This window comes from Pleurodeles waltl, chromosome 12, assembly GCF_031143425.1.
Source record: "Pleurodeles waltl isolate 20211129_DDA chromosome 12, aPleWal1.hap1.20221129, whole genome shotgun sequence".
Lineage (NCBI taxonomy): Eukaryota > Metazoa > Chordata > Amphibia > Caudata > Salamandridae > Pleurodeles > Pleurodeles waltl.
This window is the reverse complement of record NC_090451.1, coordinates 523,727,163-523,741,474: the sequence shown is the minus strand read 5'-3', so window position 1 is coordinate 523,741,474 and position 14,312 is coordinate 523,727,163. Positions and strand designations below refer to the sequence as shown.

Sequence of the window (14,312 nt, the reverse complement as noted above, 5' to 3'; positions counted from 1 at the left end):
ACATACCTCTCGCTTCTATGGTGGAACAATATAAATTTAAACAAAGGGCGGCCTTTCCAAGACCCAGTGCCACAATACGTGATAACAACAGATGCTTCCATGACAGGGTGGGGAGCACACCTCAATCATCACAGCATACAAGGACAATGGGATGTACATCAAAGAAAGCTGCATATAAATCACCTCGAACTACTAGCAGTTTTCAAAGCATTAAAAGCATTTCAACCAATCATAACTCACAAATACATTCTTGTCAAAACGGACAACATGACAAAAATGTATTTTCTAAACAAACCGGGGGGGACACACTCGACACAGCTGTGCCTTCTGGCACAACAAATATGGCAATGGGCAATTCACAACCACATTCGCCTAATAGCACAGTTTATTCCGGGGATCCAGAATCAACTTGCAGACAATCTCTCTCGAGATCACCAACAGGTCCACGAATGGGAAATTCACCCCCAAATTCTAAACATTTACTTCAAACGTTGGGGAACACCTCAAATAGACTTATTTGCAACAAAGGAGAACGCAAAATGCCAAAACTTCGCATCCAGAGACCCACACAGGCAGTCTCAAGGCAATGCCCTATGGATGAACTGGTCAGGGATATTTGCGTACGCTTTTCCCCCTCTCCCTCTCCTTCCATATATAGTAAACAAATTGAGTCAAAACAAATTCAAACTCATACTAATAGCACCAACATGGGCAAGGCAACCATGGTACACAACAATGCTAGACCTATCAGTAGTACCCCAAGTCAAGTTGCCCAACAGGCCAGATCTGTTAACACAAACAGCAGATCAGGCATCCAGACCCAGCATCGCTGAATCTAGCAATATGGCTCCTGAAATCCTAGAATTCGGACACTTAAACCTCACACAAGAATGTATGGAAGTCATAAAGCAAGCTAGAAGACCATCCACTAGACACTGCTATGCAAGCAAATGGAAAAGGTTTGTTTGCTACTGCCATCATAATCAAGTACAACCATTACACGCATCTCCAAAGGATGTAGTGGGTTACTTACTACACTTACAAAAATCGAACCTGGCCTTCTCTTCCATTAAAATATACCTCGCAGCAATATCTGCATACCTGCAGATTACCCATTCAACTTCACTATTTAGGATACCTGTCATTAAAGCGTTTATGGAAGGCTTCAAAAGAATTATACCACCAAGGACACCACCCGTTCCTTCATGGAACCTCAACATCGTCTTAACAAGACTCATGGGTCCACCCTTTGAACCTATGCATTCTTGCGAAATACAATTCCTAACCTGGAAAGTTGCATTTCTCATCGCCATCACATCTCTAAGAAGAGTAAGTGAAATTCAGGCGTTTACAATACAAGAACCTTTTATCCAACTACACAAAAATAAAGTAGTCCTAAGGACCAATCCTAAATTTTTGCCAAAGGTTATTTCACCGTTCCACCTAAATCAAACGGTAGAGCTACCAGTGTTCTTCCCACAGCCAGATTCCATAGCTGAAAGGGCACTACATACATTAGACGTCAAAAGAGCACTAATGTACTACATCGACAGAACTAAAAACATCCGAAAAACTAAACAACTGTTTATTGCATTTCAAAAACCTCACGCAGGAAACCCAATATCGAAACAGGGTATAGCCAGATGGATAGTTAAGTGCATCCAAATCTGCTACCTTAAAGCAAAAAGACAACTGCCCATTACACCAAGGGCACACTCAACCAGAAAGAAAGGCGCTACCATGGCCTTCCTAGGGAATATTCCAATGCACGAAATATGTAAGGCAGCCACTTGGTCTACGCCTCACACATTTACCAAGCACTACTGTGTAGACGTGCTATCCGCACAACAAGCCACAGTAGGTCAAGCCGTACTAAGAACCTTATTTCAGACTACTTCCACTCCTACAGGCTGAGCCACCGCTTTTGGGGAGATAATTGCTTACTAGTCTATGCACAACATGTGTATCTACAGCGACAGATGCCATCGAACTGAAAATGTCACTTACCCAGTGTACAGCTGTTCGTGGCATCAGTCGCTGAAGATTCACATGTGCCCACCCACCTCCCCGGGAGCCTGTAGCCGTTTGGAAGTTAGCTTCAACTTTGTACATTTGTAAATATATTAAATCTTAAATAGGTACATACTTATTCACTCCATTGCATGGGCACTATAACTAACAAACAACTCCTACCTTACCCTCTGCGGGGAAAACAATCGAAGATGGAGTCGACGCCCATGCGCAATGGAGACAGAGGAGGAGTCCCTAGGTCCCGTGACTCGAAAGACTTCTTCGAAGAAAAACAACTTGTAACACTCCGACCCAACACCAGATGGCGGGCTATGCACAACATGTGAATCTTCAGCGACTGATGCCACGAACAGATGTACACTGGGTAAGTGACATTTTCATTACTTACCTTCGGTAACGCTTTTTCTGGTGGATACAGTAACTACCTGTGGATTCCTCCCGGTCCCACCCGCCTCCCCGTTGCCTGACTGGTCATACCATGAAATCCATGGGTGAGCATCCTTTGCCTTGTATATTTGTGTATACCTGAATCATTTATATAATTGTGGCATCTGTATATACATTTCTTTTTCTAATTTAGATAGTTCAAGGAAAACATGTTTGGACTTTTGCATATAATAAATGTTCTGTTTTCATTCATTTGATGTGACTATGATCTCTTTAAGGTTAACCTGTTCGCCTCTATGGCACGTAAAAAATGGTGATAATTGACGTCTGCACGTCGACGAGGGCTTCTTATTGCCTAGATGACTTCATACGGTGTCGCGTGGAGTCGGGCGATTGTGACGTCATCGTCGACGTGCAGAGCTAGAAGAAATTTCCGTCAAGGCTGGCGCGAGGGGAGAATTCTTTAGGTGAGGAATCCACAGGTAGTTACTGTATCCACCAGAAAAAGTGTTACCGAAGGTAAGTAACTTATTCTTTAGATCCATACACATGTAAACCCAAGGGTTCTCCCCTGCCCCAGTTTGAAACTTTAATATTGTCCTCAATAGATTGATGGGGCGCCCCCTTTGGTCCCCTGCAAGCAGGTTGTCTGCAGTTCATTTCTTGGAAGGTGCCTTCCTCATTACAATCATGTTGTTTACTCATCAGTGAGTTGCAGTCCCTTGCACTTTATGAATCCTTTTACCAAATCCATAAAGACAAAGTTGTTCTTAGAACCAGTCCCAACTTTTTGCTAATGATGGTCTCCCCTCTCCACCATAATCATTGTATTGATCTCCCAGTCTTTTTTGTACTACATAAACATAGCCAGATAATCCGCAAAATGGCTGTTTGTAGCTTTCTCTCAGCCTCATTGAGGCCACGCTGTTTCAAAGGTAGGGATTTCCATGTGAATCTTTAAATGAATCTCTACCTGCTATGCTAAAGCTAAGACCCCTATCTTCCTGCTCCAGACCACACTCCAGTCTCAAACTGGGGTCTGTGGTGTTCCTGAGAAATAAAACTATAGAAGGATTGAGTATACCTGCCATGTGGGTCACTCCACACATTTACAAAACAGTATTGCGAGCGTGTCCTGGCAAGAAGGCAGGCCAGAGTTGGTCACGCTGTCCTCTCACCGTAGTTTCTTCTGCACTATCCACTGTCTAACCACTACTTTGGCGAGCGCTGCCATAGTGTCTGTGAACAGTATGTGTATCTGCAGCCACACAAGCTATGAACAGAAAAGGTTACTTAGCTTGTAAACATCGGTTTGTTGCACGTAGTGCTGTAGATTCGCATGCTCCCACTGTCTTCACCCAGAACCCAGTGGTTACTGCAGATGTCTGTTACTTTAAGATAATTTTTTTATTATTGCATGGTTCCTATTCCTTCTGTACACACTACTCTATACTTCAACCGTTGGGAGAAAAACAGTGTAACAATGGAGTCTGTGAACATGCACCGGAGAAGCTACTGAAACCTTGTGACTTGAAAGTCTTCAAAGAAAAAACAACTTGTAACGTCACTGTTCAGCGCTAGGTGGCAGGTTATGCTCTGCATGTGAATCTACAGCACTGCATGCAACGGACAGATGCTTACAGTGTAAGTACCATATTCCTTGTTCTCCCAGCAGCAAGTTTCCTGTGCAATGTACTTACATATTGTTTTATTTATTTAGCTACTGCTACGGTTCCAGCGACCAGCACCACATGTACTACTACAGTTCCCCCTCAGCCGCAGTATAGTTATCACGATATTAACATTTATTCACTGGGAGGTCTGGCCCCACACATTGCACTCAACCCAACAGTAAGTATACTTTTTTTTTTTTAACAAATATCTATAAATGTAGGTTTTTCTCATGAACAATAATTGTGCACAATCCCATCTTGAAAATGTGATCCTAGATGACATTTGAATCCCAGTTCCTGGTGAGCATGGCTTGTGCACTGAGATGTTGTACAGTTTGCCATGATTGACGTAATAGTACATAAATGGCTCTGTTTAGCATTCCCTTTGTGTTTTCCTTTTCCATACCCTGGTGCACTGTTAATTTACTAGGAACCTTGTACGTCTGTTTTGTTTTTAATTCAAATGTTTGATTTATTCGTTCAGTTTCCGGATGGAATTATTTCATGATTAGAGTTACTCCAAATCTACAAATGTAATACGATGGGCCAACATTTAATTTTTTTGGCATTCATTTTTATTCTGTGTAGCTTGGTGACCATCCACAGCCTTGTGCACTTGAATGTCAAGCTTTATTTTTATTTGTTGCATGTGTGGCTGTACGTAGACATTCTCTGCATGCTCCTATCATCTAATGTTGGTCTTGGATATTTGAAACTTGTTTTTCTTTGTAAAAGTCCTTTGCTTTACAAGGCATAGTAACTCCTCCCTTAGTTGGGAATACGTGTAGGCACTTGGTCTGTTGGTGTTAGATGCCCCTACCCCTCCCACCATTCACCTGTGTTAAGCACCTAACAGTGCTTAATGTTGGGTCCATTCAGTCTGTTGACCCTCCACCCACACCCCCCCTGCATTATCAGAAGTATTCACTTAGGGCCATATGTACAAACACATTTTCCCATAGACACAGAATGGGTAAAACCCTTTGCTACATCTAGCCCTTAGATCCTCGATCCAGTTTCCTTTTTCATGTGCACCCACCGGAGAGTGACATCCCTGCTCCCTTCGCCTCACCACTAGGGGTTTGCCCCCAGATGGGGGCCCTCCAACCATCGCCTTCTGCACCCTGTAGACTAGAAGACAGTGGTGAGAGATGCCTTTCCAGCTCTGTCCCCAGTGCCACTACAAGTTCCCCTGGACTGACCACTGTTAAGTTTACAATCTTTGCCTCTTCCCCCAAGCATACCAATTGCCCAGTCTGCCTCACCTTCTATTCGAAGTAGACTTCAGTGCCAATGTGTAGGAGACTGGCCCAGTGTGTGGTAGACACCTATGGTTCTCCACCTTATGCTGGGTCCTGGAAACCCTTATTAGAAGTTTGTGTCTAGATAGCCAGGGCTTAACTAGGAGGAGTGTGAAGTACTTGCAATACCACAGTGTAGGAAGCGGCCTTGGTGTGTGGTGGGTACCCAAGGTACATTCACCTTGTACCAGGTCCAGTTATACCCTACTAGTGTGGTGTGGGAAGTGTCTAGAAGCCTGGCTCTCTAGAGTTAGCTGTGGATGAACAGCCAAGGCTTATCTAGGAGACCATCAAAGCTCATTCAATACCACTGTAGTCACACAGAACTCGCACACATGAAAACTCAGTTGTACAAAAATAAAGGCACTTTATTTTAGTGACAATAGCAAAAAGTACTAGAGCAGCAACCCTCCAATAGGAGGTAACACACTAAATATATACACAAGTTACTAGAAATGGGCACAGAAAGTGATAGATAACAGTGCACATGCAGTTAGACAATAGTGACCCTAGGGGGAGTCCAAACTATATAGTAAAAAACATGGAACACAAATACAGGACTCCCACCTAGGTAAGAGGAATGTGTAGAGGGGAGCTGTAGGTACTAGAAAACACCAAAGGTCAGTACCACAGTGCACCCTAGAGACCAGGAGAAAAGTAGTAAGTTAGTGGATTTTCCCCCAAACCACCCAAAAGGTAGGAAAAGAAGAAAATGAAACACCCAGACAAGACTGCAAGAAACCAGTGGTGGATTCTTGAAGAGGAAGACCTGTGGAAGAAGGGGACCACGTCCAGAAGTCAGAGTTCAGGAGAAGTAGGAGCCATTACCCACCCAGCTATGGATGCAGGAGTTAGTTGACGATGTGAAGAAGGTCAGCACTGCAACCCTGGAGTCGGTGAAGAGTTCCTGAGGGATATAGACGATGTCCCATGCTGGAAGAAGAATGGGTGTTTCTGCAGAAAATCCACCGACAAGCCTTGGCGAAGGTCGTGGTTGGCAAAAAATGGAGCTGCCAGGAACCAGCAAGGCCCAGGAGTACTGAAACCAGGAGGGGAAGTCAGAGGGGACCCTCAGCGACATAGACAGCTCACAGGACCCTAGGCAGCACCCACAGGAGTGCCACAGGTTGGGGACATAGGAGTCCCAGAAGAGCCCATGCAGCCCGACTGAAGAAGGATCCCACGTCACAGAAGAACGACACAGGGCTGTGCGTCGCAGGAAGGAGTGCTGGAGCCACAGGTAGCCTGAAGATCCCTTGGAGGAGATGCAAACAAGCCTTGGCAGGTGCAAGCGACCCGGTGCACGGGGGGTACTGTCCTGCTTGGGAAGGCAATGGTTTAACTCCACCAAAGTTGGACAGCTGGCAGAGAGGACCAAGAAGACTGATTCGGACCACCACCCATGATGCAGGATCCACACCGCTCAGGATGAGAGGAGGTCCACGCAGCTGGTCGTCGTTAAAGCAGGTGCCTGCAGATGCAGGGGAGTGACTCCTTCTCTCCAAAGGAGATTCTCTTTCTTCTCGTGCAGACTGAAGACTCTCCGCCCTTAGGATGCACAGCCAGGGAAATGTTGCAGATGCTGGAAGGAGCTGTGGAAACAATGTCTTCGTGGGTGCAGATTATGGGTTCCTGGAGGGTCGAGTCGCGGTTCCAGTGGCTAGAAGTCAAAGTGAAGGTTGCAGAGGAGTCCTGCTGAAATCTTGCAAGCCAAATCTGAAGACCCACCCAAGAGCGACCGTAAATACCCCTGAAATGGGGATTGGTGGCTTCTGCAGGCGTCACTGTGGGGGCTCGGGGGGGGGCAACTCTGGCTACTCACGGTCTCGCAGTCGCCGGGGAGTCCTCCCTGAAGTCTTTGTTCTCCACAAGTCGAGCCGGGGGCGTCTGGTGCAGTGTCAAGTCTCTCGCTTCTGGCGGGAAACGCAAGTTGTTTCAAAGTTGCTTCTTTGTTTCAAAGTTGCAGTCTTTGGTGAACAGAGCCGCTGTCCTCGGGAGTTCTTGGACCTTCTAGATGCAGGGCAGTCCTCTGAGGCTTCAGAGGTCGCTGGTCCCTGGGGAGAGCGTCGCTGGAGCAGTGTCTTTAGAAGTGGGGAGACAGGCCGGTAGAGCTGGGGCCAAAGCAGTTGGTGTCTGTCTTCTCTGCAGGGTTTTTCAGCTTAGCAGTCCTCTTCTTCTTAGGGTGCAGGAATCTGAGTTCCTAGGTTCTTGGCAGCCCCTAAATACTGAATTTAGGGGTGTGTTTAGGTCTGGGGGGGTTAGTAGTCAATGGCTACTAGCCCTGAGGGTGGCTACACCCTCTTTGTGCCTCCTCCCTGAGGGGAGGGGGGCACATCCCTAATCCTATTGGGGGAGTCACCTCAGGACACCTTAGGGGCTTGTCCTGACTGGACAGTGACTCCTCCTTGTTTTTCTCATTATCTCCTCCGGCCTTGCCGCCAAAAGTGGGGCCGTGGCCGGAGGGGGCGGGCAACTCCACTAGCTGGAGGTCCCTGTGATGCTGTAACAAAGGGGGTGAGCCTTTGAGGCTCACCGCCAGGTGTTACAGTTCCTGCAGGGGTAGGTGATAAGCATCTCCACCCAGTACAGGCTTTGTTACTAGCCACAGAGTGACAAAGGCACTCTCCCCATCTGGCCAGCAACATGTCTGGTGTGTGGCAGGCTGCTAAAACTAGTCAGCCTACACGGATAGTCGGTTAAGGTTTCAGGGGGCACCTCTAAGGTGCCCTCTGTGGTGTATTTTACAATAAAATGTACACTGGCATCAGTGTGCATTTATTGTGCTGAGAAGTTTGATACCAAACTTCCCAGTTTTCAGTGTAGCCATTATGGTGCTGTGGAGTTTGTGTGACAGACTCCCAGACCATATACTCTTATGGCTACCCTGCACTTACAATGTCTAAGGTTTTGCTTAGACACTGTAGGGGCACAGTGCTCATGCACTGGTTCCCTCTCCTATGGTATAGTGCACCCTGCCTTAGGGCTGTAAGGCCTGCTAGAGTGGTAACTTATCTATACTGCATAGGCAGTGTGAGGTTGGCATGGCACCCTGAGGGGAGTGCCATGTCGACTTAGTTGTTTTGTCCTCACTAGCACACACAAGCTGGCAAGCAGTGTGTCTGTGCTGAGTGAGGGGTCACCAGGGTGGCATAAGAAATGCTGCAGCCCTTAGAGACCTTCCCTGGCATCAGGGCCCTTGGTACCAGGGGTACCAGTTACAAGGGACTTACCTGGATGCCAGGGTGTGCCAATTGTGAAAACAAAAGTACAGGTTAGGGAACGAACACTGGTGCTGGGGCCTGGTTAGCAGGCCCCAGCACACTTTCAAATCAAAACTTAGCATCAGCAAAGGCAAAACGTCAGGGGGTAACCATGCCAAGGAGGCATTTCCTTACAGGAGTTATTAAATATCCCAAAAAGAGGATTGGTCACTTTGCAAGGTGACCACCTATCAGAGTGGGTCACTGACGTCATCTGCCTAACCTGACCGTCAGATGCTCCAAAGGGCCTCTTCCCATCTTGTTTCCAAGTTGGCAGAATCAAGTGGGCACCTGGAGGAGCTCTGGGCACCATCTCTGCGGTTGTGATGGACAGGGGAGTGGTCACTCCTTTGTGCAGTTTCATGCCAGAGCAGGGACCGAGGGTCCCTAGACTGGTGCAAACTGGATTTTGCAAGGAGGGCACCAAATGTGCCATTTAAAGCAAACCAGTGGTGTGGGGAAGCTACCTCCTCCCCAGCCTTGTAACACCTACTTCCAAGGGAGGGGAGGTTGCACCCCTCTCACAGGAAATCCCTTGTTCTGCCTTCCCCTGCTTGAGATGGTCTAGCAGCAGGGGGGCAGAATCCTGTCTGAGGGGCTGCAGCAGTGTGGGCTTCCTGCTGACCCTGTTAGGAGCAATACTGGGGGGGGGGGTCCTCTAAGGTGCCCCTAAAGTGCATGGAATCATGCCACCAATATTGGCATCAGTATTGGGGTATGATTACGACATCTTTTATACCAAACCTGCCTAGATTCGGAGTTACCATTATGTAGCTGGACCATAGGTACTGATGTATGGCCAGTACATAGCTAAAATGGCTTCCCCGCCCTTACGAAGACCGGGGAATTTGAACTGGAGATTGTATGGGCACCTCTGCTCTTGCAGGGGTGCCCACACACACAGGGGCCTGCAGCCTGCCCTTAAGGCTGGAAGGGCCTACCATAGGGGTGACTTAGTGATCTGATGTAGTGACTTGCAGTTAAAAGGGTGCATGCACCTTTTTACGCAGGCTGCAAATGGCAAGCCTGCAGACAGTTGGCATGGGCTCCCAAGGGTGGCACAATACATGCTGCAGCCCATTGGGGTCCCTGGTGTACCAATGCCCTGGGTACCTAGTACCATAGAGTAGTGATTTGGAGGGGTACACCAGTATGCCAATTGTGGAGTGTAAAGGGTTCCAAGGGAACCATATGTAGAGGAGGGAGCACAATCACTAAGGTTCCTGGTGAGCAGGATCCCAATGAAAACAGTCTAAGCATACTGACAACAGGCAAAAAGTGGGTGTAACCATGTCAGAAAGAGGGTACTTTCCTACACAATGCAATTGGAGGTGGGCCTGCCAGAGACTGCAGAGTCTGATGAGAAACCCAACCCTCGCTCCCCTCCTGCTCCGCCTTCTCCTCCACTTTCTCCTGCACCAGCTTGTTCACATCGTCATGTATCACCTTCTTCATACATGCCAGAGAGGTCATCACCCTCTTAAGGGGAGAGCAGCCTACTCCATCTAGCTGGCCCTTCTTAAGCGTCCTATGACTGGGAGTACAGGGATGATCTGTGTGACAACTAAGTTTGATTCCTTGGGTGATACAGACCTGGATCTGTATCCACCCGAGCCTTCACCCCTTCATCATACACATGGCAGTCACATGTACATTTGGTGTGCATGTTGTAGGAAAGCACCCTTTTTGACTTGGTTAGCCCCCACCTTTTTGCCCGGTATCTGATGTGACTTTGACTGTTGGGGCCTGGTTAGCAGGGACCCAGTGCACTCAGTGCCAGATCTCTATCCCCAAAACTGCAGTTTTCCACATTCTGCAAACTCTTTAGTTACCACTAAGTCCCTAGTGAATTGTACCCCTAGTGCCTGGGGTATTAAGGAAGGCCTCTGAAGGCTGCAGACCCAATTGTACCACCCTCAGGGACCCCTCACCAAACCCACAGTGTTTCCATTGCAGACTGCATGTGTTGGTGCAGGCAAAATTGAAAATACGACCTGTTCCACACCCCTGTGTGCCAGGTCCGCTATGACTGCATGTGTCAGGTGTTAGTCACCCCTAAGGCAGAGTGCATCAGGGCACGTGAGGGCACATATCCATAAGCAAATATACCCCTGCTATGTATGTCGATTCGGAGATATAGTAAACGCACGGGGAAGCCATTTTAGATACATGTGGTGGACAGTGGTCATTGCGAGTTCCCCAGCTACATGATGGCTACTCTGAATCCTGGGATGTTTGGTATCAAACATCTCAGATTAATAAACCATCACTGACCACAGTGATGGATTTATTAATAAATGCACTCAGAGAGCAACTTAGAGGTGCCCCTGAAAACCTACCAGCTACTAGTGTCCTGACCTGTTAATCCACCCCTGATGTGTTTCCTGCCCCCCCCCCCAAAGATGCGAGACAATGCTCTTGAGGGCCTGAGACAAAAGCCTGTACTGGGCAGAGGTGTTATCACCTTAGCCAGGCAGGATGGTCATTCCAGGGTGGGAAGCTTCAAAGGTCCTGCCGCCTTTCAAATGCGAAACGGTTCTCTCCAATTGGGAATCTGCAAGATGGAGGATTCCTAAAAGTCAGTCACTTCAGCTCAGGTTGCCTTAGGGGCTGTCCTGACTGGCCAGTGACTCCTCCTTGTTTTTCTCATTATCTCCTCCGGCCTTGCCGCCAAAAGTGGGGCTGTGGCCGGAGGGGGCGGGCAACTCCACTAGCTGGAATGCCCTGTGGTGCTGTAACAAAGGGGGTGAGCCTTTGAGGCTCACCGCCAGGTGTTACAGCTCCTGCAAGGGGGAGGTGATAAGCATCTCCACCCAGTGCAGGCTTTGTTACTAGCCACAGAGTGACAAAGGCACTCTCCCCATGTGGCCAGCAACATGTCTTGTGTATGGCAGGCTGCTAAAACCTGTCAGCCTACACGGGTAGTTGGTTAAGGTTTCAGGGAGCACCTCTAAGGTGCCCTCTGGGGTGTATGTTACAATAAAATGTACACTGGCATCAGTGTGCATTTATTGTGCTGAGAAGTTTGATACCAAACTTCCCAGTTTTCAGTGTAGCCATTATGGTGCTGTGGAGTTCGTGTTTGACAGACTCCCAGACCATATACTCTTATGGCTACCCTGCACTTACAATGTCTAAGGTTTTGCTTAGACACTGTAGGGGCACAGTGCTCATGCACTGGTTCCCTCACCTATGGTATAGTGCACCCTGCCTTAGGGCTGTAAGGCCTGCTAGAGTGGTAACTTATCTGTTCGATGGCATATGTTGCTGCAGATACACATGTTTGGCACAGTCCGCTGCCTGGTGTTGGGCTCGGAGTATTACAAGTTGTTTTTCTTCGAAGAAGTCTTTTTGGTCACGGGACCGAAGGACTCCTCCCTCTTTGGCTCCATTGCGCATGGGCGTCGACTCCATCTTAGATTGTTTTTTTCCGCTGTCGGGTTCGGACGTATTCCTTTTCGCTCCGTGTTTCGGTTCGGAAAGTTAGTCAGAATCTCGGAAGAAAGCGTCGGTATTGTTCCGTTCGGTATCGGGATAGTTAGGTACATCGACACCGATCATCGGAAGACTTTGGGGCAGTTTCGATCCCCCATCGGGGCCTGGTCGGCCCGACCGCGTGCGACATCGAAGCCGATGGAACGGACCCCGTTTCGTTTCTGCCCAAAATGTCACAGTAAGTATCCTTATACAGATCAGCACTTGGTCTGTAACTTGTGCTTGTCCCCCGAGCACAAGGAGGATACCTGTGAAGCCTGTCGAGCCTTCCGGTCCAGAAAAACACTCCGGGACCGAAGAGCCAGGCGTCACCAAATGGCGTCCACGTCGACAAAACAACGTTTCGACGACGAAGAGGAAACATTCTCGGTTCCGGAATCAGAATCCGGAGACTCCGACGTCGAACAACAGCAACAAACTGTGAGTAAGACGTCGAAAAGTAAATCCATCGACAAACCGAAAGCCCAGGGGACGCCACTGCCAACAGGCCATGGCTCGACCCATAAATCAGGCGACCCGTCGAAGGGGCCGAAAAAGGGCACGCCCATAGCGAAGACACCCGACTCCGGTCGAGGGACCGCCATGGAGCAACCTCGGAGCCGAGAAAGCGGCTCCGAGAGACAAAAACAAGATACCGGCACCGAAAAACATCGGCACCGAGAATCCATGCCGAAAGGAACAAAAATTCTGTCGGTGCCGAAACCGAAAAAAGATTCTCTCTCGGCGCCGAAAAATACCACACCTTCATCCTACTCAGAGGAACAAGGACTAAGTGGCCAAATGCACAAATTTGGACAAGAGCTCCAAAGTGTAGAATCGGACTACACACAAAAGAGACTGTGCATCCAGCAAGATACAGGGAAGATATCAACCCTTCCCCCAATCATGAGGAAAAGAAGGATCGGACTTCCAAAGGATGACACACAACCACAAGCCAAAGTGGTTAAAAAAGTCACGCCTCCGCCCTCTCCTCCACAGGCATCGCCGGCACAAACACCGCCACAAATGCACTCACCAGCGCAAACTACCATAAGTCATGACGATCAGGATCAAGACGCTTGGGACCTGTATGACACCCCAGTGCCGGACAATGATCCCGAGTCATACCCCACAAAGCCGTCACCGCCAGAGGACAGTACCTCATACTCACAACTGGTGGCTAGGGCTGCAGACTTCCACAATGTCCAACTGCATTCCGATCCTATAGAGGATGATTTCTTGTTTAACACCCTCTCGGCTACACATAGCCAATATCAATGTCTCCCAATGCTACCAGGGATGTTACGGCACGCAAAACAAATTTTTGAGGAGCCCGTAAAATCAAGAGCCATCACCCCAAGGGTGGATAAGAAATACAAACCACCACCCACAGACCCAGTGTTTATTACTTCGCAGTTACCACCCGACTCTGTGGTAGTAGGGGCAGCTCGCAAAAGAGCAAATTCACATACATCTGGCGACTCCCCACCTCCGGACAAAGAAAGCCGAAAATTTGACGCGGCAGGGAAAAGAGTGGCGTCGCAGGCAGCCAACCAGTGGCGCATCGCAAATTCACAAGCGCTGCTGGCCAGATATGACCGCGCACACTGGGACGAGATGCAACTTCTCGTAGACCATCTTCCCCAGGAATACCAAAAAAGGGCGCAGCAAATAGTGGAAGAGGGACAAACGATCTCAAACAATCAAATCCGCTCTTCACTAGACGCAGCCGATACTGCAGCAAGAACAGTCAACACTGCTGTCACTATAAGGAGACACGCTTGGCTACGCACTTCAGGCTTCAAACCTGAAATCCAGCAGGCTGTCCTTAATATGCCCTTCAACTAGAAACAACTGTTTGGCTCGGAAGTGGATACAGCCATTGAAAAACTTAAAAAGGACACAGACACGGCCAAAGCCATGGGCGCACTCTACTCCCCGCAGAGCAGAGGCTCTTTCAGAAAAACTCCATTTAGAGGGGGGTTTCGTGGCCAACCCACAGACACCACCAGCCAACAATCAAGAACCACACCATATCAGGGTTCCTTCCAAAGGGGAGGTTTCAGGGGATATCGGGGGGGTCAATTCCCAAGGAGTAGGGGAAGATTCCAGACTCCAAAAACACCTCCACCTAAACAGTGACTTTCAAGTCACGCAACCCCTTCACTCAACACCAGTGGGGGGAA

At 48.4% G+C, this 14,312-nt stretch overlaps 1 protein-coding gene across 1 annotated transcript in view; it reads left to right on the top strand.

Annotated features, from left to right (window-relative positions):
- Positions 1 to 14,312, top strand: part of CNOT1 (CCR4-NOT transcription complex subunit 1) — a 1,177,977-nt gene that overhangs the window by 772,813 nt on the left and 390,852 nt on the right. Inside the window, exon 31 of the mRNA XM_069215998.1 lies at positions 4,139 to 4,269. Coding sequence (XP_069072099.1) covers positions 4,139 to 4,269 — 131 coding nt within the window. The remainder of the gene's footprint in view (positions 1 to 4,138; positions 4,270 to 14,312) is intronic.